General features: G+C 28.8%; 3 protein-coding genes across 5 annotated transcripts; all 3 read right to left on the bottom strand.

Annotated features, from left to right (window-relative positions):
• Positions 1 to 1,429: 1,429 nt before the first annotated feature.
• On the bottom strand, positions 1,430 to 4,171 carry MYB97 (myb domain protein 97). Its single transcript, XM_085675301.1, has 3 exons — positions 2,784 to 4,171; positions 1,809 to 2,628; positions 1,430 to 1,711 (listed from the first exon to the last, which is right to left on the bottom strand). The coding sequence occupies exons 1-3, from the start codon at positions 3,159 to 3,161 to the stop codon at positions 1,437 to 1,439; spliced, it is 1,473 nt and encodes a 490-aa protein (XP_085531427.1). The 5' UTR covers positions 3,162 to 4,171; the 3' UTR covers positions 1,430 to 1,436.
• Positions 4,172 to 4,701: 530 nt separating this feature from the next.
• LOC114189134 (uncharacterized) lies at positions 4,702 to 19,381 on the bottom strand. Of its 3 annotated transcripts, none has more exons than XR_014995696.1 (8): positions 19,141 to 19,380; positions 18,269 to 18,376; positions 11,568 to 11,816; positions 8,704 to 9,987; positions 7,249 to 8,002; positions 6,929 to 6,990; positions 6,708 to 6,776; positions 4,702 to 4,913 (listed from the first exon to the last, which is right to left on the bottom strand). XR_014995696.1 is itself a non-coding variant. In XM_085674480.1 (7 exons), the coding sequence occupies exons 1-6, from the start codon at positions 19,243 to 19,245 to the stop codon at positions 6,956 to 6,958; spliced, it is 2,535 nt and encodes an 844-aa protein (XP_085530606.1). In that variant the 5' UTR covers positions 19,246 to 19,381; the 3' UTR covers positions 4,702 to 6,776; positions 6,929 to 6,955. The 3 variants fall into 3 exon arrangements, 1 of the variants encoding a protein (XP_085530606.1); XR_014995697.1 differs by having other exon boundaries at positions 18,269 to 18,384; positions 19,141 to 19,378; XM_085674480.1 differs by having other exon boundaries at positions 4,702 to 6,776; positions 19,141 to 19,381.
• Positions 19,382 to 22,085: 2,704 nt separating this feature from the next.
• LOC114189162 (uncharacterized) lies at positions 22,086 to 25,652 on the bottom strand. Its single transcript, XM_028077868.2, has 6 exons — positions 25,480 to 25,652; positions 25,216 to 25,317; positions 24,698 to 24,946; positions 23,675 to 24,613; positions 22,572 to 23,325; positions 22,086 to 22,283 (listed from the first exon to the last, which is right to left on the bottom strand). The coding sequence occupies exons 2-5, from the start codon at positions 25,306 to 25,308 to the stop codon at positions 22,807 to 22,809; spliced, it is 1,800 nt and encodes a 599-aa protein (XP_027933669.1). The 5' UTR covers positions 25,309 to 25,317; positions 25,480 to 25,652; the 3' UTR covers positions 22,086 to 22,283; positions 22,572 to 22,806.
• Positions 25,653 to 26,208: the final 556 nt, after the last annotated feature.

A 26,208-nucleotide genomic window follows, 5' to 3' on the forward strand; every position in this document is an offset into this window, starting at 1 on the left:
CTAAAATAAATTATAAAAAAAATCATAATAATAAAATCACTATTATAACCCAAAAAACTGTGAAAACCTAAACATTATGTAATCTTTAACGTAACAAAGTGATAGGATATAACAATATTAATAGTGCATGGGACATTTTGGATGCTCCAACCTTTTAGAGTTGTGTATATACATAGTTATATCCCTGTAAAAGGGAATGTCAATAAGAGATAGCATCAATTCAAAAACTGTCCTTTTCATACCTTCACAAAAATCGTTCAAACAAAATGTTTTTCCCATACATAGTTTCTTGTCTCATGTTGTGCCTTTTTAATCATTTTTCTTTTATGAAGTTCTTCATCTTCTCATAACTGTTTTCACTATTTTTCTCTGTGGATAATTAGCATTTTTCTGGTAGTTATAATGAATTGCATTAAGTTTTGACAACCGCAAACATACAACATATATCTTAATTTAATTACGATTTTTTGTTGATTTTTTTTATATAATCTTTTATTGAACATTAATAATATATTGATGTTGGTATTATATAAATCTTTTTCAAAACACTAAAATTAATATTCATAAGTGTATTTCAAAGATATAATAGAGAAATAATAATAAAAAATTCAATAAAGAATCTAAATTAATCTAATTACCAAACCCTCTTATACTACTAGATGAGTTATGATAAAATTTTAATGGTAAAGTTTTAATTTCAAGTCTAATGAAATATTATTATTAACATTACGATATCTTCTCTGAAAAATTTATATTTAAACCATTCATAATCTCAATTCATAAATAATGAGATTATTAATTCTTGTTTATCTTGATTCTTAAATGATGTTAGAATAATGAAAGGAAAATTATACTCTGACTTCTAATTTTTGACTTTCATTTTTTATTAATATTTCTGATGTGACTTAGTGTGAGTCAATTCTTTCAAAGAAAAAAAATAATGGTATATAAAAAAAATAAAAATTAAAAAATAAGAGTGATAATATTATTGTTCATAATGAAAGTACCAAAAATGCTAAAAAAATAAATGTATATATAATAACAAAATGAAGATATAGAAATATAAATAAGACAAATGCATGTATGTATATAATAATAACAAAAATATGAAGATATTAAAATATAAATGACTAAACCAGTTTGTTATTATTCTAAAGCCAATTTATATTATTTTGATTTTCTTAATTTAATTTAATTAGCATTAAGGTTTGATTTAATTTTGTTAGTTTTTTTTATAACCCCGACGTTTATATAACTAAGAAATAATTATATGCCATGATTATAGAACTTCATCGATAAACCTAAATAAAATAACTGCTGCAATTAATATACAGAGAATGAACTACTAATCTAATTAATGGATACCATTTTGATATACACGAAACTTGTTGATTAACATTATGCATATATATATATATATAGCTTCCAAAATTATCTTAGCAGAGACCAGGCAAATTGTCCCAAGGGTAACAACCTTGGTTTTCGTTATGGTTTGTGGTGTTGGTGAGAGGAAACAACGAAGCCACGGGCTTCAAATCAACTCCAAAATTGTCATCTATCATGCCACTACCACAGGGTTGCACATTCGATCCTTCAGGAACGCCATTGTTGAGCCACTCATGGCCCTGTGTGTTGGAAGATGTAAGCAACGACGACAACTCCTCATTCGTGAACTTGCTCAAATCAGGTGCCTCTTCCTTCGCTTTTCCTGCTGCATGCATAAACATTCAAATGGAATCAGTGATCAAATTTTCAAAACTTTGAGCACAGTTCATCAAATGTTTGATAATAACAAAAATGAAACGAACCTGATGCAGAAGAAGGCCAGAAAAGAGAGCTAGATGGAAAGTCCTCGAAGCTTTGGCATGCATCGAAGATATCGTTTCCCTCGTTTAAACTCAAGTGGGGTCGTTTCTTTGAGTTCTGACCCGAAGCCAGAGCCTGAGCCTCCAAGAGAAGACCCCCCAGGAGGCCGCTGCTGGTTTGGAAAGAAGGGTCGTTGAAATCAATGTCTTGGTCTTGGGGTGGTTTGTAGAACTGGGTTGAAGGGAGATCGAACTTGGGTTGGAAGGAGGAGGAAGAAGAAATGGGTCGGTCAGATTCGAACAAAGAGGGTTGAAGAAACGGAGAGAAGCCTGAAGAAACCGGGAATCTGAATCCATCAAGATGAGGGAACTGGGTTGTGAGAGGAAGGTCAGGGAGAGGGTTGTAGCTTGAAGAGGCACGGTAGCGTTTGAAGCGAAGAGGGTTGCATAGGAGTGGTTCTGGTCTTTGGAAGGTGAAGGGGAGAGAGGAGGGTGAAGAGGAGGAGAGTGGAAGGGGTGACTGGTCTAAGAAACTGAAAGGTGAAGAATTGGTGAAGGGATGTCTCTGTTGGAGAGGGGAATGTTGAGGTGCAGTTGGAGATAGAGGTTGTTGTTGTTGGTGTTGTTGTTGTTCTTGATGATGATAGTTTTGTTTGAAGAACTCAAAGTTTGTGAGAGTGTTATTAGGGTTTGGAGAAGGATTTGGTGCTGTGGAACAATGGTGATCATTCTCGTCTGAATAGAGAGGGAGACCTTGTCTTTGTCGACGTTTGATCCTTGTGTTCCAATAGTTCTTGATCTCATTGTCTGTTCTCCCAGGCATCTAAGTGGCAGCAGCAACCAAAGAAACAGAGTTCAAAATCTGGTTTTCTTTACTATATTAGTGCAAGGATCACTGTGTCCAAATGCATGTCATAATCATGATAACCATAGTTTTTTATGAAAAACTAAAATAAAGAAGATAAAGAAAATGCATACCAGAGCAGCCATTCTGGCCCATTTGTTGCCAAATTGTGAATGGAGTTCAACGATGAGTTTTTCTTCCTCAGAAGAGAAAGCACCTTTTTTCAAATTGGGCCTCAAATGGTTGGCCCATCTAAGCCTACAACTCTTGCCACACCTATTCAACCCTGTGTTCCTCTGCACTGCATTCCAATTCCCTTCACCATGTTTTGTCACATAATCTATGAGAACAGCATCTTCTGCAGCTGTCCAAGGACCTTTCTTCAGAGCCACCTCCTCCACTTTGCCACCACTTTCACCACCACCGCCGCCACCAAATTCATTGCCACCAAAGACCGCCAACAACCCATTTTCACCATTGGCAACATCGTTGCTGTTTGCCATATCCTCCATCAAGCTCCTTCACCTTCCAAAACTTGGAAAATCAAACAAGTTACTTCAACTTCCCCCTCTTGCTATCTGTTTAGCCTCTGCAATTCTCTGTCCATAAGCCAAATGCTTAATCTATCTCCACGTGCTCTATGCATGCATGTTATGCGATAAACTGTATATTAAAGTGAGTGTGTATACAGGTTAATTAATTCCTAAGCTCCAAATAAACCACTCTACAAAAAGAGAGGGTAGGAGCTAGGAACTGGTTTGTGGCGGCGGCGGCGGCGAAGGGTGGCAGAGGTTGTCGTTTTGGTTGGTGGCCGAGATTGTTGTTTTGGCGTAAAGTGAATGAGGGTGCTTGGTTCCAGTGGATTTTGAAGGGACCGAAATTAAGAGGGAATGCTAAAATTTAGGTTCCTAGAAACTCTCAGAGCCAATGGTTCTTGGTAGCCCTTGCTGTCATCTAAGCTTGTAACAACTCAGTTTGCTGCTATGTGGAGATTGAACAGAAGGGACAAGCATTAAGGGAAACACTTGGTGCTCAAAAATAGAAAATCCATCACACTAAGAGAATGAACATGAATTTGCATGGAAAAATATGTGGCATGAGTTGTGACTATAATTTGTTACATCCTAGATTGCATGAAACCGAGTTGGAACATGTTGATTATAGAAGTCTTTTGAAACACGTCATGCATGGGAAGTATATATATGTGTTGGACGTGTTTATACCTAGATTATTATACAAATATTGATTCGTTGTTTGAATTAATTAAAGAAGTATAACTTAAATATGATGTTAAAAATATTGTTTTATTGATTTATGTCCCAGGCAAAATCATAACAAGAAACTGAAATTAATTTTATATACTGTGAAAAACCCACCCACGTTTATTATACGCCGGAGATGTTATTTTTCTTTTATGACAATAAAAAAGAATAAATTTTAATTTAATTATTAAAATAAATATAAATAATTTTTAGAATTTTCTTATAGATGATTTTTATTTATTTTATAATTTATATTTTTACTATAAATAATTATTTTAGTTTAAAAAATATGAAAACGGTTAAATTTAAAAAGTTATGACTTAAAAAATAGAACTCGTCTGATAATTATTTTAATTTTAAAAAATAACTATTTTTGTAAAATTGATAACAAAATGTGTAATTATATATTGTTGTAACAAATATTTATAAGAGAAAAATGTAATAGTTTATATGTATTATTTAATATATCTAAAAGTAAAACTTCACTTACCTGGCCTAACCTGTGATCAAGCTCCGAATCACCACAATCAGCGCAAGGAATTCTCAAGCGGTTAAGAAAGTATGGATGAATTTTTGTGAGAAAAGAAAAGTGATCAAATGATCGTTTTTCATGTGATAACATGTATTTAAAGATTTTTTAAATTTGTTAATATAAAATATAATAACAAAAATGTAGTAACAGATAAATGAATTTTTTTATATCATAATTAAATTAAATTATATTATATATATATATATATATATATATATATATATATATATATATATATATATATATATAAACACAATATTATGTATAAACAGATAATAAAGGCGAATATAAAAATATTAGTACAGTTATCCCAGAATAACCATAATAAATATCAATATATACAAAAGATCTCCAAATAGATATTAGAGTTTACTATCTCTAAAACAAACAACACTCTTATTATTGTTGTCACACTTTACCGATCTATCTCTCTGCTTAATAAAAGAGAAGTATTCCCACCTGCATCTCCTCTGCTCACACAATTAAGTGATCATTACAAAAGAAGTAACAAGATACAACAACATAGCGTAAGCTAATATAGCCAAAGTACTTTGGTAAAATATGCCATATACATCATGCCACATAAACAACATATATATCTATTTGTATTAGATAAACATTGGACACTAACTCGATTATCTGGATACATGCATATAACATCGAATCCCCTAGTGGCCTGCACCTGCAAAGGTTCCCAAACTCTGCAAAATTTTGCCTCAAGAGGTTATCACCCAACCACTCACAAGGTAAATTCCGTTCGTGCCTAGGACTTGATCAAATCTAGTGGCTAGGATCTTCTTCTTTTCTTCACCACATAACCTACTCTGCTATACTCGAATGTGAGTAGTTATTAGAGAAAGGATACCAACCAATAATGAATCTTTATGTCAATGCATACACTAACTATCACCACATAGAATTCCTCCTTGAAATTCATAGAAAACCACTTCACATTCCCCACTTACAGATACATACATACATGCACACTTATAGATACACACACACATATATATATATATATATATGTGTGTGTGTGTGTGTACATATATGTATATGTGTGTGTGTATATATATATATATATAGTTATTTCCAATACTAGTGACAACCATATTTGTATAAAATTGGACTCTCAAGAATGAAAGAGTAAACCTTTGATCCTAGTTCTGATCTGTTGGGAATAGTTCAAGTGTGAGTCAAAAAGTCCCACATTGGATATAATAGACAAAGTTAAACATTATATAAGAATAAAGACCCATGACACCATTACCTTAAGGTTTTGGGGTTAAAGTGGTGTCAAATGCCTTATATGTGTAAGACTAATGTCATATAACCATATGTAACCACAATCTCTGATCAATGTCTATAACCATAACCCATATAACATAAAATATATATATAACCCAACAGTGGTATCAGAGCCGATAGTTCAGAGTGATTGATCACATAGGACTCACCCTTGAGGGGAAATTGTTGGGAATAGGCCAAGTGTGAGTCGAAAAGTCTCACATTTGATATAATAGACAAAGTTAAACACTATATAATAATGAAGACCCATAACACCATTGCCTTAAGGTTTTGGGGTTAAAGTGGTGTCAAATGCCTTATATGTGTAAGACTAATGTCATATAAACATATGGAATCACAATCTCTCAATATCTATAACCATAACCCATATGACATAAAATATATATAACCCAACATGATCCACTCGCTTAATGGGCATATCTTCTCGTTGGGTGAGACGTGTACTCTCGACCTGTGACAAAATTGCTCACCCACTGGGACTCTAAGGGATTAATTCTCCCATAATGCGTCCAGCGAGTAGGGCTCGTCCAACAACACAAGCAAATCAATGAGCCTTGATCCATAATTCGTTTAGCGAGCTCATGCTCGCCCAACGAACTCATAAACCGATGAACCTTTGATTTATAGTTCACCCAACGAACCCCAACTTGCCTAACGAGTTTGCATAATTTGTGTGAAGTCCAAACCTACAAAATTGTGCATTTGACAACCTAGATGCAAACTACTTGAGAGTTTCACAGATACCCAATTCATACCACGAGTCTCATCTACAATAATCACAATCATGAAGGAAATTTAGACACATTATCAATTTCATAGATTCAATCTAACAATACTCTTTAGAATTAGCATCAATTTCTACGCAATTCATGCCACAGTTAAATTCACAGTCAAATATATGAAATTAACACCAATTAAACATTCATTCTATATAACAGAGTCTAATTAGCTTCCCTTACCTGGTCAATCAACCTCAAACTCTAAAACAGCGAAAACCCCCTTTTCAGCTACCGAGCATGTAACTCAACCTAGGAACAAAACATATATGATTAAGGCAAATCAACAGAACCACTAATCAACATAGATTCACAAGGAAAACTAAGGATTCACATGTGACCAGTACTGATCACATGCATATATAAGAACAATTGTATGAGAAAAGAGTAGAAAATCAACTTACTTAATGAAGGAAACTGATTGGACAAAATTAGATAGTAGCCATAGTGGTCTCCCTAGCAATCTCTGATAATCAAACAGATGAACTTACAGTAAGAAACTGTAGTGAGAAGGGAAAGAGCTCCTGGAAAGTGTTTTTTAGAGACGAGATCATTTTATGAAATTTTCTATTTATATGTAAGCTTTTATTATGAAAATAATAATAAGATCTCATTATTTAAAACACTATCACTTTTAAAATCAGATTTTTTAGGTTCTCACGTATATAAACATGTATATTATTATATTATAATTATTTAATTTTTTGAATTTAAAATTTCATACCTGGATTATTGTATATAAATGATATGGTCTTATTTAGATTTCCAAACCAAAGCTTCTTGACAAATGTTATATCTATTGATCTTAACAATGGTATGTTGATGTTGCCTCTTGAAAATATCTTCATACTTGGAACGTTGCTAACCCTTAAAGTTTGTAAGTTAGGCCAATCAAGAGTTCCACGATAATGACTGAAATTCACAAACTTTGGAAGATCCTTGAGTACTAGACATTTCATCTGTGGAAAAGCGATAGATGATACATTTTCATCATCACTCGAGATCACTTCCTTTAGTTCTTTGCAACTATACAACTTCAGTAATTTGAGTTTCTCAAGATATTTGGAGGAAGAAAGTGAAAATAAACTTCGAATGCTACCACAATGGACAATGAAAAGTGACACCAAATTTGAGAAGAATGGAACATGAGGTTCCTTGTTCCATACAAATTTCAAACTATTTAGGTTACTTAATGATATTATCCTCAGTTGAGGAAGCATTTCTTCCATAGGATGATCTAGTTTGTCATCTTCAAAGTTGAATATTGTGGTCAATGATTCACATTTGTCTAAATGAAGTTCTTTCATGTTGTTGAATCTTGTGATCATATGAGAAGAGATGACACTTAATAATTTATTATTGTTGCTTAAAGTCAAATTTTCCAATTGACAAAATGATTCAGAAGGAGAACTATAGTGCCAAAGCTCCTTAATATCTTGATGTATTACATAAAGCACCTTCAATTTTTCCAATGACAACTGTAGGGAATAGATGACAATTTCAAATTTGAAATATAGGGAACAACAAATCAAAGTAGGATAAAACTAAAAAGCATGGCAATTTACTAAATTAATAAATTTTGTACTTTCATTACATTTTCAATAAAAAAGTAAATAAATTATAGGATAAATAATCAGTTGAGTATAAAAAATATTAACATATCTAATTTTTAGCACAAAACAAATATTTTTTAAATAAATTATTTTGTTAGTTTTGTTTAAACTCCCTTAATGATTGAGGTAATTAATCATCTTTATTAAATATCACGTGTATTTATTAAAGAACAAAGTTAACCTTAATAATTAGTCTTGCTATTATCTTAACTCTACCCACATTATTTTAAATCCACAGTTTTGATTACATATCAATGTTAATGTTTCGTTTAATAAAAACACATGACAATTAATAGATCAAATATATGCACCTCAACTATTAATATCAAAGACCAAACCAAACTAACAAAATTAAATTTTTTATTGTACTAAAAAATAAAATATAGCAATATTTATTTTATTAAGCTGACTATTTATCCTAATATATATATATATATATATATATATATATATATATATATATATATATAATTAACATACCAGAAAAATATTAGAATTAGAAGATTTAATTTGCATGGACACTTATAATGAATATTATAGACATGTAATTTCAAATTGAAACGTACCGAATTTGGAAAGAAATAGCTTGAAGCATCTTGATTTTGATGTTCTTTTAACTCATTGGTCTCTTCAACAAATGTAATCAAAGAAGGACAATTTGTAATTCTCAATGTTTCCAAGGATGGAAATTCTGATGTAGAAGGAAATGCAACACACAAATCTCTCAGATTTTGAAGAGTAACATCCTTCAGCTGAGAAAAAATTGTTTTTCCTCTCTCTTCTTCTTTTTTGACGATGATGGTCTTACATAAGACATCACAATCCACAATTTTCATTTTTGTTAAAGTTATTGATATTGGTAACCAATTAAGAGACTTGCATAACTCCACTTGCATCGTATGCAAACTTTGATATAACCTCACATATTCTTTGTTAATGATGTGAGTTAAATTAGGTAGGTTAATCAAAATCAATTCATCTAATTGGGGAAGGAGCTCTATAGAGTTAGGTATTTCCTCCACATTGATTACAATTTTCAATGCATAACAATTACTCACAAAGAGTTTCTTCAAATTTTTCATCTCAAGTGGTGTCATAAAGGAGGCAACATAAAGCAACATGTGACAACCATTTAACCTCAATTCATCCAACTCAAATAAAGTGTCACTCATTGGCTCTAAGAAATCTACTAAAATTGCTTGGTTGCTTGTGAACTCTACCAAACAAGGACATTCTTCTATTATCAAAGTTTTCAAACTTAAAAGATTGCCATACATTTTTAAAATCCTTTCCAATTGTGAGAGAGACTTTAGTTCCACTTTACTTAATCTTGGGAAGAAAGGAGATTTATAGTAAATATCGGTGTAAACTACTTGCTTTAAATCCTCACATGCCTCTAACTTTAATTCCTTTAATTGGCAAAGTTCCATGGCCTTGTTGGGAGTGAAGAGAACCCATATAAAGGGACAACTTTTGAGGTGTATAATTTGCATACTTTTGAAGTCAAAATGTCTCCCAAAAGCCCAACGGTATAACATATGCAACTGATATACTTGGATTAACTTTAATTCCTTTAGTTGTGTCAAATACTTTACCTCTTCATCTCCATAAATAGGATCCAAGATTTCAAATAGACATTCTGATATTTTGCACTGTTGAATTTCAATTACTTCAAGTTTTTTTGACCTCTTCATCAGAATAGATATAAATTTAGTCAATGTTTCATCACAGTTAGTTGCTCGGAACACTAGAAGGTTGGTGAAATATGAAGGTCGAAGGTTATGTATTCTTTCTCGTAATTTCTCGGTGTCACCAATATCATATTCAACCGTCGTTGAGAAAAAATCATCCTGCAAATCATCATTTATTCTCTTACTACCATTTGGTGTAACTCCATTGTAAAACAATTTAAATTGTATAAATTATGACAGTTATTTTTGTATATTACAAAGGCATGAACCACCAAATTTAAGAGTGTGACGGTTTCGAAAGCACATAAATCTTATTACTACCAAGTATAATACAATGGTTTTCAAAAATCACCACAACAACGGTTATAATAGGTTTAATTATTCGGAATGTATCTACTTTGACTTTGGTAAAGGTATGTCAATTTAGTATCCATTTTGGAGTTACATTCCAACTTTTGAAAAAGTGTTTCAATTAAGTTCCTTTCAGACAAAAATTACTAACGTCGTTAACGACATGACACGTGTCAGTCTGTGATTTTTTTTTTAATTTTTTGAATTTTTTTGGTAAAAAACAATTGTCATGTGTCAAGTCCTTGGTATGACACATGACATTGTGAGTATCACGTGACAGTGTAACCATAAAATGTCATCATCTTGATTTCCATTTAGTTTCCATATATGTCTCATTGATTCAATTTAGTCCTTACTTATGCGTCTTTGATTTAATTTTGACCCAATTATTTTTAATAAATAAAATATTTTTTCATCCATTTTTTATAAGATTAAAACCAATTAAGTATAAATATTTTTTTACAAAAATTAAGTAGTGATATTTATATTAAAATTTAGTGGTAAAAATCATTTTATTAAGTCATTTTCAAAAAAAAAAAAGTATTAGTATAACATTCATGCAAATAAAAAATTTGGTTTAAAACTAGTGAGAGATAATATTGTTCTATTTGAAAAAAAGAAGAAGTAATAATTAACAAAACATGAGTTAATAATATATAATAATGTAATATGTTAAAAATTCATTTTTAATAAATATCGATACAAATAATAAATTTGGTCTGAAATTAGAGAAAAACAATGTAAATATCGATACTTAATTTTGTAAAAATATTTATACTTAACTAGTTTTAATCTTATGAAAAATGGATTAAAAAAATTTGGACAAAAATGAATCAGAGACACATAAGGACTAAATTGAATCAAGAAGACATACATAGAAACTAAATTGAAATAAACACAATAATATTTTACAGTGACATTGACATGTGGTATTGCATTGTCATGTTGTCACACCAGGGACTTAACACGTGATAATTTTCTTTTTTGGAAAAGGTAAAAATAAAAATTAAAAAAAAATTAAAAAAATCACATACTAACACGTGACATGCGATGTTAATAATTTCTGTCGAAAAGGGACCTAATTGAAACATTTTTTTCATAAATTGGGATGCAATTGACATTTTTTAAAAAGTGGATATCAGGTTGATACACCCTATCAAAGTGGATATCATCCGACTAATTAAACCTATATAATACAATGTAACAGCGGTCAAGACTATCGTAATATATTTGTTGGAAAATAATTTTAGTGTATTTGAAAAGCCATTATTAACGTTATGTTACGATATTTTTAACTTACATAATGTAAATATTATATTATTTATAAAATATAGTAATTGAACTTAAATCGTTCATCTATTATACGAGAAAATGTAGAGAGAACTAACCCATGATTCAAAAATATTTGCTAGAGACTCTTGATTTTCCAATATCACAGATTTTGTTTTTCCCAAACCACACTTTCTTATGTTGGGACAATGATTCACGATCACATTTTTTAAAGATGGCCACTCAACGATATCTCCACAAGAAAATTTCTTTAAACTTGGTAAGCTTTCAAAGTGTATTTGGTTTGCTTCTGGATATTCTATTACAATCGTGGATTCTTTAACTTGAAGAAGTTCTGAATACAACCACTGCACCATTCAAGTATATGTAAACAAATAAGGAATAAAAACATGAAAATAATAATTATTTTCAACGCATTAAATCAAATAAAGAATAAAAAACACATTGATAATAAGTAGATTTTATTACAAATTGTTGAGAAGTTTTGTTTTTTCAAATGCATTTTTATAAGTAATTTTAATTCAATTATTTAAAAATATCATTATTTTGAAAGTTCATGCTACAACAATTAAATATATTAATCTAAAACTACTAGGTATATCAAAATATATATTAATCCCTCATAAATCACGAGCAATTTAGATACACCTTCCCTCTTTAATGACGTCTTTTAAAGACAAAGGTGTGATAAGAGTTTTAGGATCCAAAATGAATAATCCCTCAAATATAAGGATGACCCTAAGGTTTTATTTAAATGGACTTGAGTGCAGAATATTGATTCCATTCGTGGAGATGAAAACAAGGTTCCAAAGACGCACTTTCTTAGGGAATGAAAAGTGGTTCCAAAAATGAACATTATTCTCTTAACCCTCAAGTATAGGAAGAATGAAAAAGTGGTTCTAGAGACGAATCGATACGCTCAATAGTTACACATTACTTAGAAGTAAGGTCAATGACAAAACTTTTGATAAGAGTTTCTGTTGGAAAATTTTCAAATATATAATATGAGGGTTAATACGAGATATTCACATGGTCAATTATTTCTATAGATGTGGTCCATTTGTCAATCAATTCTATAATTGTTGCGTAGATTTTGATACTGTAATCTCATATAATTGACAATAATTTAATATGGCTACTACTCTATGATGGCTAGAGAAAAATAACTATAAATTTCACATGTACTATATGTTTTAGGTCATCAAATTTGCTCTTTCCTACAATATACTATATCATCAAGGTTTAGAGAGTGAGAGTTTGAAACGAAAAAGCACATTAAAGGATTCTCGTGATAGTGACAATGGTTGGAGGTTAGTATTTATTCCTTTTTCTGCATTAGTTTTACATTTGGTATTAGAGCAAGATTAAATACCTTTGTCTTGTTTTGAATTTGTCGTGGTTATCCTTTGGATTTTTTATTGTGTTTTTCTGTTGTGTTTGATGTCGGACCTACTATTATCGACGTTGGAGGTGTCACTATTGATGAGGTGACGCTAATCCACTAATGGACTTTGCGATTATGGGTATAAAAAGTCTTGGAGCATCAACATTGTTGCCCTTCGAGGCTTTGTCCGTATCGTTCTAAAAAGTCTGAGATGTGTCCTGTGTACTCATGTAATGCGAAATGTTGTCACTTACTTATGACAATTGACACTTTTGGACAATGGGTGTGCTGAATATTTTTAAGTTGGATATGAATTGAAAACGAATCTTTTATTTTTTTCAAAATAAAATAATGAAGAGTACATAACTTTGTTTTATATCTATATTTTAACGTTAAGTCAAATATTTTTATGGTGTGATGGTAAAGTAATCATTTTAATTGAATTACTATATTAATTCACTAAGGATTGACATAATATATGGTTTTGCATGTAGTACATGGTTGTGTACATAATATATGTTTTTGTACGTATTATAAAATTGTATATGTAATATATATATATATATATATATATATATATGGATCCTAAGGTTCGTAGTGGGCCATGGCCCCCGCAAATTTTTTAAATTTTTTTTAGATTAATTATTATTATTTTTATAAAATATAATTTTTAATGTTAATAAGTAATAAAATAAAAAATTAAATAAAATAAAGAATAATAAAATTTATTGAAATATTTTTTTTTTGTTTCTCATTTGAAGTTTCTCGGTATTATATACATTTACACTCTTAAATATCTTCTTTTGTTTTTTTTCTTTAAATAAAGAAATAGAAAGTTGGACATAAATTCATTCTCTTCGCTTTCAGTTATCATCTGTTATCTTTTAAGATAAAAAAAGTAACTCTCTTTATTTTCTTGATAGAAAAATATTAGTTTAATATTTAGTTTTTTTTTCATCTTATGAGTTTTTTGTATTTTTTTTTTCATAAATATAAAAAAGAAAAATTATGTACTATATGTTTTTTAATAACCATTTCTTATATGTGACTTGATTATCATAATATTTTTTAGTAATTACATTGTCCATTTTTTATTAGATTTGCATAAATTATTTTTTAGTTTTAATTATTTTTAAAATAGGTATATTGATGAAGAATAAAATAATAGATTGATTTTTTTCAATGCGATAAAAGGAAAGATACTCTTGAAGATGAATTCAATTGTTGAATTAGAAAATCGTTCCTTAATATTCAAAAAATTTATAAGTGAAAAGTTTCATTAAAATTTTTCTGAATTATGAAAGTTTCATATTAATTCTTTGAAATTTATTATAAGAAAACTTTCTCAAATATGAGAATATTCATGGAAAGAGATGAAATTAAAAAAAAACTTATTTAAAATGTGTTTCATATCAAATACAACTTCAAAACTATCACTTTTTTTAAGGAAAACTTAGAAAGAGATTTCAATACTAAATTTTATATATATATATATATATATATATATATATATATATATATATATATATATATATATTGGCGGATCTGGATAAAAAATCTTGAAGGGACCAAAATAATATACTCAAATTTCATATATTTAATCATTGTTATTATATATATATATATATATATATATATATATATATATATATATATATATATATATATATATATATATATATATTTTATGAAGTTTTGTACATAATATATGTGGTATACGTGCCATAAGTTTTTTACCTACTATATGTTGAATATTTAATTTATATAGTGAATATTATTTTTTTATTGCATTATAAATAATGTTATTCAAATTTTTTTTTTGAATCAGTATATATTTTAATGAATTAGAGGGTGACAACAACATCTTTGATGCATTGATATTTATTATTACGTAATAAACATTAATTGTAATTAATTATATGTGATGTGATGAATTTTTATCCATAATTTTTTTTTCTCATCTATAAGATTAATTAGAATGAAATATTGGATTATAATTCTCAAATTCTCTAAAGGTATTAAGAAAAAAAATATAGTCTAATAGTTTTATCTTTTGGTTATGTGAGTCTGAATATGACTTTAGCTCACAAGCAAGTTTTGCGTCACTAGATTCATTAAGATGTGTGCGGTAAGACATAATAGTATAATAGATTTATTACTTGGTGATGTGAGTATAATTGAGTAAGACTTTAGCCCACAAATAAGTTTTATGTTTCTAGATTCATTCACTAAGACATGTGTTTGTATCGGTAAAACATAATAGTATAATGGTTTTATCATTTTGTGACGTGAGTCTAATTGAATAAGACTTTAGTCCATAAGTAAGTTTTATGTCACTAGATCATTCATTAAGACGCGTGTTTGCATCGGTAAAATGTAATAGTATAATAGTAGTTTTATAATTTGGTGATGTGAGTCTAATTGGGTAAGACTTTAGCCCATGGGCAAATTTTATGTCACTAGATTCATTCATTAAGATATGTTTACATCGGTAAAACATAATAGTTTTATCATTTGGTTATGTGAGTCTAATTGAGTATGACTTTGGCCCACATACAAGTTTGTTTTATGTCATCACTAGATTCATTGATTAAGACATGTTTGCATTGACAAAACATTATTTTGTTATAGTATCGAATTATGATAATGAGCATGTATTTTAAAAATAATATAGTTTCTCAAAATCTGTGAATATTTTTTATATCCATTGTGGTATTCCCAAACTAAAAAGGGATAATTATAAGTTTTGAAAGGAGAAAGTTTTTCTCCATTTGGTTTGGATGAACATTGATTATGCTATTAGAAAACTAGAATCATCATTATTACTAATACCAACACTCTAGATGTTGTTGATCTTTATGAAGAGTCGGAGAGGTTAAATTGTCTCTTTCTGACATTAATAAATACCAACTTTTTTGTTGGTATTTGGGATTATGTTTATCAACATGACAATGTGAGAGATTTGCTAAAGGTTATTGATGAATAAATCATATTTGATAAATCTCTTATCAACAGTATCATCATGTATTTATCATCCTTAAAGCTCACCGGTATGGGATTAAGGGGGGGTGTGATCACATCATGCGCACTAGGGACATTGTGGGTCAAATGAAAGGCCTTAGAGGTTACCATCTGATTCCCTTCTAGTACATTATATTTTGTATACTTTGCCTCATCAATATGAATGACTTATAACACACATAAGGATAAGTGATCTATTAATGAATTAGTGACCATGAAGAGGAAAGGTTGTTAATGGAGGAAGGTCAAATGTGATTACTTCTCTCAATAACAAGAAGAATCAAATTAATCAGAAAGGAAAGATATATGTTAAACCAGTTATAAAGAAAGAGTCCAAGTGTTTCTTTTGTAAAAGAAGGGACACACGAAGAAGGATTGCACAAAGTTTAAGAATTGGATAGTGAAGAAAGGTAATTATTTTATTTTTGTTTGTTATGAATCTAATATGACTAGTATTAATCATAACACATATGATGGATTCATTCTGGAACTACAATCTATGTTTGTAATACCATATAAGGTATGTAAAACCTAAGGAGACCAATGGGAAGTGAACCTTGCATATATTTAGGAACCAAGATGAGTTCATATGTCGGGGTCATTGGGACATGCAATAAAGTTTTAAGTAGTGATTTTATTTTTTGTTTAGAAAAGGTCTTTTGTGTTCCTAGTTTTGATAAAAACTTAATTTTCATTTTGTGATTTACACCTTTGGGTGTTTCTTTTAATTTTATAGAATATGGTTTTACTTTGTTGAATAAATCGAAAGTTGTTAGTTTTTTTATAACTATGTCATGGTCTTTACTCTATTAAATTACAAATTACATTGCTTATAGTTCAATGCATGTGTTCTACTAGGTTAAAGTGATGTGTTGTGAATGAGCATTCCTCTACCTTATGGCACTAGAGATTGAGACATATATCTCCATTGAGAGAATTAAGTGATTAGTTAATGATGAAGTACTTAATACTTTAGATTTTGCTGATTTTGAAACTTTTGTAGATTGCATTAAGGGTAAGCAAACTAAAAAGTCCAAAAAAGGTGCTAAAAACAGTTCAAACATACTAGAAATTATTCGTACAAATATTTGTCTTCCGAATATGGATGTGAGTAATCTGAGATACTTCATCACATTTATAGATGATTCACGATACATGTATCTTTACTTACTTTGTTATAAGGATGAAGCTTTAGATGCCTTTAATGTTTTTAAGGTTAAAGTAGAGTTACAATGCAGAAAGCAAATTAAGATTGTGAGATCAGATAGGAGGTGGAGAGTACTATGGTAGATACACTATGTGTAGACAAGAATCTAGTCCATTTACGAAATTTCTCCAAGAACATGGGATTGTTGCCCAATACACTATGTTTGGTTCTCCGAATCAGAATGGCATGGCAAAGAGAAGAAATCAAACTTTAAAGGATATGGTGAGAAGCATGAGGAGTCATGCAAAGCTTCCTAAATTATTGTGGATTAAAACACTTAAGACGGTAGTGTATATAGTAAATCGAGTTCTAACAAAGACTGTATTAACACCTTTTGAGTTATTCAAAGATTGGAAACCCAATTTACGACATATACACCTTTGGGAATGCCCATTTGAAGTGACATGTTATAATCCACAAGAGAAGAAACTAAAACCTAAGACTATTAGTCCTATTAGTTAGTATTCCATTGGATATGCTGAAAAGGTCCAAAGGTATAGTGTTTATTGTCCATTTCATAACACTACAATTGTAGAATCAAGGAATCTAAAGTTTCTTGTAAATGACTTGATTAGTGAGGGTGATTTAATTCAAAATAATCAAATGAAGTACAACCCTCTAAATTAAATGATACACTCGTGGTCATTATTTCCCAAATATGTGATATGTGGGATAATATAAGATATTCACATGGTCAATTATTATTATAGATGTGGTTCATTTGTAAATCATAATTTTATAGTTATGCATAAACTTTAATAGTGTAATTCCATATAATTGGAAACAGTTTATTATGGTTACTACTATGTGATAGAAAGAGAACTCTATAAATTTGACAAGTACTATGTGCTTTATATTATCAAATATGTTCTCTACTACATTATATTATACCATCATCAAAGTTTAGAGAGTGAAGATTTGAAACGAAAAATCACATTAATAAAAACGAAAAATCACATTAAAAGATTTTTGATGATAGTAACAATGACTAAATATTAGTCCTTATTTATTTTTTCACATTAATTTTACAGTTTTATGGTCCAAAATTGGTAATCCACTATGAAAATATTATTTCAAATAATTAAATATCGAAATACTAAAATTAACATTAACGATGAAGAATTTGAAAAATTGTATTTAAAAAAGTAATGTAAATCATTAAATTTTTAGTAATTGCAAGTTCTCACCAGTATGTCCATTGCTTTGGACCCAAACGTTTGTCGTAGCAATTTCATATTTTCATCGGCACCCGAGTAAGACATTCTCTTTGTATTAGCGGAACTCATGTCACCAACCTGAAATACTACTTTTATGCATAAATTACTTTTTTAAACTTAAAAAAATACTCTATTTTTCTCTTAAAAAGTCATTTTAAATAATCCGAGCGAATTCTAATCCTAATACGACTAGCAAATGATGAATGAAATAAAGAAGCTAAATAAAAATTATAACTAACCAAATTAATAATTTTAAATTATTATTTTACAGGTCAAATTATTGTATTATAATTAATAATTTGAATTTAATTTGTAAGTATTAAAGATTTAATTTATAATAATATTACATGTTTTCATTTTTCATATAGTATAATAAAAAAAATCAAATTATTTTCTGTGCCACCAGTTTAATTGATTAAGCAGAATGGGTAAAAAGTTTATTGTTGTATAAACTAGATAATGACATTTCGGGTGGATATAAAATGGATTAATTGAACTAATTTATTGTAAATCTTAATTAAACTTAAAAAGTTATTTGAAAGAATTGAATTGAATTTTGTAATAATCTAAATGACCAGGGATTATTTACATCATATGATTTGAATGAACTAAATTAAATTGATTTTTTTTCTAAATTGTTTGAATTATTATTAATAAAATATCGTTTTTTAAATTACATTTTTCAACATCATAAAGTACCATATTTATGTCAAACACTTTAATTTTCTTATAATTGTATTCTGTATGAATTTGAATTGATTCAGTTGAATTATTTTGAAGGAGTGGTAATAAGAGGGAAAAAAAGATGCTTGAAATATGAAATATGAAACATGAAATATTACCTGGTTGAGATTGTGCTTAGGTTGTATTATGCTGATATTGCAATTGTGGAAGAAAGATAATGCCACTGAACAAGTTTGCACAAGAAAAATGAAGGTTTTATACATATCCAACTACAATAATGAAAGGTTTTTTCTTTCTTTTTTTTTTCATTTTGTTTTCCTCCAAAATAGATTCTGCAAGTTTTCTTAGTTCTTTCCTCAGCATCAACTTTTACCTATTCTTTACTTTTGTTTTGGTTAAAGCATTATTCTTTCTGCAGCATCAATTTTTACTAATTCTTTACTTTTGATTCGGTTAACTTACGTAGTGATTCTTTCCTTAAAACCTACACCATATTTTAAGGCTTCCCTTATTAATCAAATTTCTATAAGTTTATTTTTAAGTAAAATTTACTTGAAATATATTCAAAATTGTATTTGTGCAGAACAATATATAAACATTAGTTAATATAACAATCCAATCTCTTTATCTGTATATATTTTTCTATCTATCTCTCTATAACATTTGATCACACCGATATCGTAGACTTTTTTTAAACATAAAAATATATTATTTTTCAAATACATTATTAAATTTTTGGTTTAGATTAGACTTTGGAGTTTAGTTTTTATTTAGTTAATATGTTTTGTTATAGATAATTGTTTCGCGATTATAGATAATATGGTAACAAACGAAAGGACAAAGAGAGTTTAAAATAAAAATGATGCAATTAAGAAAATTTAAATGGTATTACTCTTTTAAGCAAGAAACTTGCAAAATTTAGATAATGAGTAAGGTAGAGTTTTGCTATATCAATGTTGGATTTTTGTTTACGTTAGCTATGTGCAGTTCAAGAATGGTAGGATGAAGAAAATGATCTTAAAAATCATAGTGGCAATCACAAAAGGACTTTTGTCATAGGTTTTAATACTTTAAAATGAATATTGTTCTAAGACAAAGATAAAAAATGTGTCATTGGTGAAATAAGAAATAACTTAATAAATGTGCAAATGCACCAACAAATATATTTATTTTGGTAGGAGTAGTACAAGGAAAGACCAACGGCACAAAAAATCCTATCTTTAGTATAACATGGACATCATAGTTCGTGTAAAAGGTGTATTAATATTGTTGAAATTTCTCTGTTTTAGGTTGGATTTTGTTGTCTACATATAGTGAGCAAATATCAAGATAACAATCAGTAGTTTCTGGGTAACATGAGGTCTCAAGCACAGTATTGGTAATTTATGTATTGTGACATAGGTATATATGATATGTAAAAGGATCAAACAAAGTACCTTAGTGCTTCTTTATTTAATATTTTTACAGACAAAAAAAAAATGATTGTAGATTATTAATATGTAGTTGAATACTTAGAAAGGTGGAAAGTAATGATAAAAATAGCTTATATCAAGTGATCAAAGTAGCAAAAAAGAGTAAGAAAGAGTCCTTTGGCAACTTCAAATACGTTAATGAGAGCAAGTAAATCACAATGAATAAGAGATTTGTTTTCTCTAAGTTTTTCTTATGGTGAGTAAAGGGTTATATATGTAGCATCCTCTAAAACGTTTTTAAATTTTATATATTATTAGAATATTAAAGGAAGCTGTGTTATTTTAAGAAAATGAATTTGTATTTGATTATATACTTCAATGTGCATATAGTTTTATGTTCAACAATTCAATCACTACTTCAACCTCTTTTGGGAATACGATAAGCAAAATTATCTTCGGTATTTATGAAATCGAAAACCAAAACATTATGAAGTTGATAAATACAAATGTAGGAAAAGTAACACTAACATGATATATGTGGACGACAAACAATCAAAAGATATGGTATATGTTTATCACAGCTTACTTCAGTAATGACAATTGAGCCTTGCAAAATTTCATTTTGATTTGAGGTATAACCTTTTTTTTTTAATTTATGTTTTTCAATAATTTGTTCATGCACTTCTAGAAAGAATATATGTCGTTTAATGTGAGAGTTCATTTATGTTCAAACACTCACACAAATGATAGATTTTACAAAATATTAGATGATTGTTTGTTAAATTGGAATATTAATACAAAATTGTTCATTATCACTTTGACAATTATGACACAATTGATAGCATGATTAAAAAAAAAGTAAAGATAAGTTGAAGTTAGACACCCTCTTATGAAAAGATATTTTAATATGCATTATTCAACACATATATTTAATTTGATTGTGAAAAAAGGTTAATAGTTCTAAGAGAATGGATGGAAACGGTATGAGAAAGTTAGCATATTGTACAAAAATAGCTAAAATGATGAAAATTTTAAAACAATAATGGCTAGACAATTACATTTTTAATAACTTATAAATATAAGTTATTAATTTATAATAAATAAATATACTAATATATTAACATAATTTTAATGAGATAATATTTTATGTTTTCATAAATAATAAGATTTAATATGAAAAGACAACAAGATGTTTTTTTATTGATTAATGTGTCATGTTACAAACAACTTCACTATTTTACACTTTTTGAAATTATATATACATAAGTATGAATTACATCTAAAAAGGTAATTACATAACATCAAATTATTCTTTTCAATCTCTTCTTGTTCTCTCTTCTTGTAGTTTCATTTCTATCACCGAAACATAAAAATAAAATAAAAATAAAAATAACCAAATTATTGATAGAAACAGGGAGATGCAGCACTAATATGTTTGTGAACAAATTCATACTAGAAATCAAGATATCACTTTCAACATAAAGAAAACTTTAATAAAATACTTTTATAAGTCATGCTACTTATATATAGTCCATCTTATTTAGTTTGTCTCGTAAGTTACTTTGTAACCTTAAAACACTATTCAACACACATTTTGTTTATGTTTAATTATGGTTATAAGCACTAGCAATGTATATACAAGTTCAAGAAACATCTTTCTATACCACGAAGAGTACACTAAAATCCTCAAATTAAATCATGTTTATGTATAGTTTCATATGAATGTTGAATACATAATATACTTTATTTTAAAAAACATAATCTATATAAGTGTAAAGTTGGAGAATCAACATTACCTTAAAAAAGGTAGTAATCATTATTTTCTTCCATTGTTAACTTTTTGTAAAAGTTATTGCTCCTTTTTTGATTCGATGCATCTCAGTTAATTCCTAATCAACATATGCAAATAAACACATTAATATGTCAAGAAGCTATTTTTAAAAGAAAGAAAAATTTTAGGAATAGAAGACAAATAAATAAAAGAAAAAAATTTGATACAATATGTGATGTAATGAAGAGAAATAAATTAAAATATGAAAATAAGTGTTTTACAAGAAACATCTTTTAGAAAATAAAGGATATATATACATATAGATGGAAAGATATATAGATATATAAACATGTTGTATATTACTATATTATAATTATATAACTTTTATGAATTTAAAATTGTATACCTGGATTGTTGTGTATAAATGATATGGTATCATTTACATTTTCAAACCAAAGCTTCTTAACAAATGAGATATCTATTGATCTCAACAATGGTGTGTTGATGTTGCCTCTTGAAAAGTTTTTCATATTTGGAACATTGCTCACTCTCAAAGTTTGTAAGTTAGGCCAATCAAGAGATCCACAATAATGACTGAAATTCACCAACTTCGGAAGATCCTTGAGTACTAAACATTTCAATTAGGGAAAAATGGTAGATACATTTTTATTTTCATCACTCAATATCACTTCCATTAGTTCTTTGCAACTACACAACCTCAGTAATTTGAGTTTCTCAAGATATTTGGAGGAAGAAAGTGAAAATATACTTTCAATGCTACCACAACGGACAATGAAAAGTGACACCAAATTTGAGAAGAATGGAACATGAGGTTCCTTGTTCCATACAAATTTCAAATTATTTAGGTTACTCAATGCTATTGTCATGAGTTGAGGAAACATTTCTTCCGTAGGATGATCTGGTTTGTCATATTCAAGGTTGAATATTGTGATCAATGATTCACATTTGTCTAAATGCAGTTCTTTCATGTTGTTGAATCTTGTGATCATATGAGAAGAGATGACACTTGATAATTTATTACTATTGCTTAAAGTCAAATTTTCCAATTGAAAAAATGATTCAGAAGGAGAACTACTGTGCCAAATCTCATTAACATCTTGATCTATTATATAAAGCACCTTCAATTTTTCCAATGACAACTACAGAAAAAAAAAAAGACAAATTTAAAAATATACGAAGCAACAAACCAAAGTTGAATACAACTAAGAAGTAACAATGTAAATGTTAACAAATTTCGTACTTTCATTCCATTTTCAATAAAAAAAAAAAACTAAATAAAATATAGCATAAACAATCCGTTTAGTATAAAAAATATTAACATATGACATTTTTGTGTACAACAAGAAAAAAATAACAATCTTATCAAACAAATTTAATTTTGTTAATGATTAAGGAATATATACATATAAAAGAATTAGAAAAGACTTAATTTGCATGGAGGCACTTATAAGGAATATTATACATGTGTAACTTCAAATTAAAACGTACCGAATTTGGGAAGAAATAGGTTGAAGTAACTTGTTCTTGGTGTTCTTTCAACTCATTTGGCTCTTCAACAAATGTGATCAAGGAAGGACAATTTGTTATTCTCAATGTTTCCAAGGATGGAAATTCTGATGTAGAAGGAAATGCAACACACAAATCTCTCAGATTTTGAAGAGTAACATCCTTCAGCTGAGAAAAAATTGTTTTTCCTCTCTCTTCTTCATTTTTGACGATGATGGTCTTACATAAGACATCACAATCCACAATTTTCATTTTTGTTAAAGTTATTGATATTGGTAACCAATTAAGAGATTTACATAACCTCACTTGCATCATATGCAGATTTTGACATAACCTAGCATATTCTTTGTGAATGATATGAGTTAAATTAGGTAGGTTAATCAAAATCAATTCATCTAACTGGGGAAAATAATCTATAGAGTTAGGTATTTCCTTCCCAATGATCACCGTTTTCAATGCACCACAATTACTCACAAAGAGTTTTCTCAAATTCTTCATCTCATGCGATGTCGTGAAGAGAAACAATATAGAGGGACAAGTTTCTAGGTGTATAATTTGCAGATTTTTGAACTCCATATGCCATTGAAAGTCCTGATAGAATAATGCCTTCACCTCATATACTTGGATTAACTTTAATTCCTTTATTTGTGTCAAATACTTGACTTTTTCATCCAGAAAAGTAGGATTAGAAAAGTCAAATAGATAATAATGTGATAAATTGCAGTGCTGAATTTCAATAACTTCAAGCTTTTTTGACCTATTCATCAAAATAGATATAAAGTCAACCAATATACGATCACAGTTTTTTGCTCGAAACACTACAATGTTGGTGAAATGTGAAGGTCGAAGATTATGCATTCTCTTGCGTAATTCCTCACTGTCATCAATCTCATATTCAACAATCGTTGAATAAAAATCATCCTGTAAAACATCATTTCTTCTCTTGTTATTATTTTGCATGTAACAGAAGCTATATTAACTGATATAACAACAGAGAGAACTAACCCATGATTCAAAAATATTTGCTAGAGACTCTTGATTTTCCAATATCACAGATTTTGTTTTTCCCAAACCAAACTTTCTTATGTTGGGACAATGGTTCACGATCACCTTTTTTAAAGATGGCCACTCAACGATATCTCCACAACAAAATTTCTTTAAACTTGGTAAGCTTTCAAACTGTATTTGGTTTGCTTCTGGATATTCTATTACAATCGTGGATTCTTTAACTCCAATAAGTTCTGAATGTAACCACTGCACCATTCAAGTATATGTAAACAAATAAGGAATAAAAACATGTAAATAATAATTATTTTCAAAGCATTACTAAAATAAAGAATAAAAGAATAATATTGATACTTTTAAAGCATTGGTTCAGGAAAAATGTAGATTTTATTGCAAATTGTTGAGAAGTTCTTCTTTTTCTAATGCATAAGTAACTTTTAATTGAGTTATTATTTTTTTTAAATTCATTATTTTGATTGAAAGTTAAATCCATAAAAACTATATACATATATTCTCACTAGTATATCGAATGCTGCCGACTCCTTGAACCCAAACTTTTGTTGTAGCAATTCACTCTCGTCTTCATTCCAGACTATTTTACGCGAATGCATGTCACCAACCTGAAATACTACTTTTATGCATCAATTTTTTTTTATAACTTAAAGTAAAATGCTTTTTTTTTTCCTCTTCTAAAAATCCTTTTAAATAATTCCAAACAAATCGTAATCCTAATAGCACATCAGTGAGAGGGAAAAAAATATTCATGAAATATGAAATATTACCTGGTTGAGACTTAGGTTGTATATATTATGCTGATATTGGAATTGTGGAAGAAAGATAATGCCACTCAACAACCTTTACCTCTATAGTTTGCACAACAAAATGAAAGCTTTTATATATACATCTCCAATTACAATAATCAAAGCTTTTGCTTTTTCACTTCGTTTTCCTCCAAAATAGGTTCTGCAAGTTTTCTAAATTCTTTCCTCACCATCAACAACCAAATCTTTGCTTTTTGTTTTGGTTGACGTATTAATTCTTTGCTTTAAACCTATACTTTATATTTCGAGGTTTTCCTTATTAATCAAATTTCTGTATGCTTATTTGTAAGAAAAATATTCAAAATTCTTTAGAAATTATCATTTGGTTTGTAAAGAGAAGAACCGGTTAAAATTGATGGAAGAAGAGGACACATCAACTAACATATTAGGACAAGATAACCTCAAATTTTTATGCCAGTAACATTAGTCTAAGAAACATAACTTAGGATAACTAATGAAGGATTAAGATGACTAATTATAGACAAAGAAATCCTAAGACCGGATATCGTACGAAGATTAAGTCCATACAAAATTAAAGACAATTATTTACACTATATGTCATCTATATATTTCAATTATTATAACTGTTAAAAATTCAAGTGTGAGTCTAAGTCCCACATTAGCTCAGGTCTCATTGATGTTGTATCTCCCCTCTGAACCTCTCCCTCGATAGTCCTAACAAGTGGTATC

Source organism: Vigna unguiculata, chromosome 6, assembly GCF_037176805.1.
Source record: "Vigna unguiculata cultivar grain cowpea cultivar isolate G323 ecotype 2 chromosome 6, ASM3717680v1, whole genome shotgun sequence".
Taxonomy (NCBI): Eukaryota; Viridiplantae; Streptophyta; class Magnoliopsida; order Fabales; family Fabaceae; genus Vigna; species Vigna unguiculata.

What these genes read in the sequence shown, in the direction of transcription:
- MYB97 (XM_085675301.1), bottom strand. Translation starts at nt 3,161, where the DNA reads ATGGAGGATATGGCAAACAGCAACGATGTTGCCAATGGTGAAAATGGG. An exon ending in GGGCCAGAATGGCTGCTCTG is followed by an intron (nt 2,629 to 2,783) that starts GTATGCATTTTC and finishes GCTGCCACTTAG; the next exon opens with ATGCCTGGGAGAACAGACAA. An exon ending in CTGGCCTTCTTCTGCATCAG is followed by an intron (nt 1,712 to 1,808) that starts GTTCGTTTCATT and finishes TTATGCATGCAG; the next exon opens with CAGGAAAAGCGAAGGAAGAG.
- LOC114189134 (XM_085674480.1), bottom strand. Translation starts at nt 19,245, where the DNA reads ATGTATAAAACCTTCATTTTTCTTGTGCAAACTTGTTCAGTGGCATTA. An exon ending in CAAATATTTTTGAATCATGG is followed by an intron (nt 9,988 to 11,567) that starts GTTAGTTCTCTC and finishes GATGATTTGCAG; the next exon opens with GATGATTTTTTCTCAACGAC. An exon ending in GCTATTTCTTTCCAAATTCG is followed by an intron (nt 8,003 to 8,703) that starts GTACGTTTCAAT and finishes TATTCCCTACAG; the next exon opens with TTGTCATTGGAAAAATTGAA.
- LOC114189162 (XM_028077868.2), bottom strand. Translation starts at nt 25,308, where the DNA reads ATGCATTCGCGTAAAATAGTCTGGAATGAAGACGAGAGTGAATTGCTA. An exon ending in CGGCAGCATTCGATATACTA is followed by an intron (nt 24,947 to 25,215) that starts GTGAGAATATAT and finishes TGAATGGTGCAG; the next exon opens with TGGTTACATTCAGAACTTAT. An exon ending in CCTATTTCTTCCCAAATTCG is followed by an intron (nt 23,326 to 23,674) that starts GTACGTTTTAAT and finishes TTTTTTCTGTAG; the next exon opens with TTGTCATTGGAAAAATTGAA.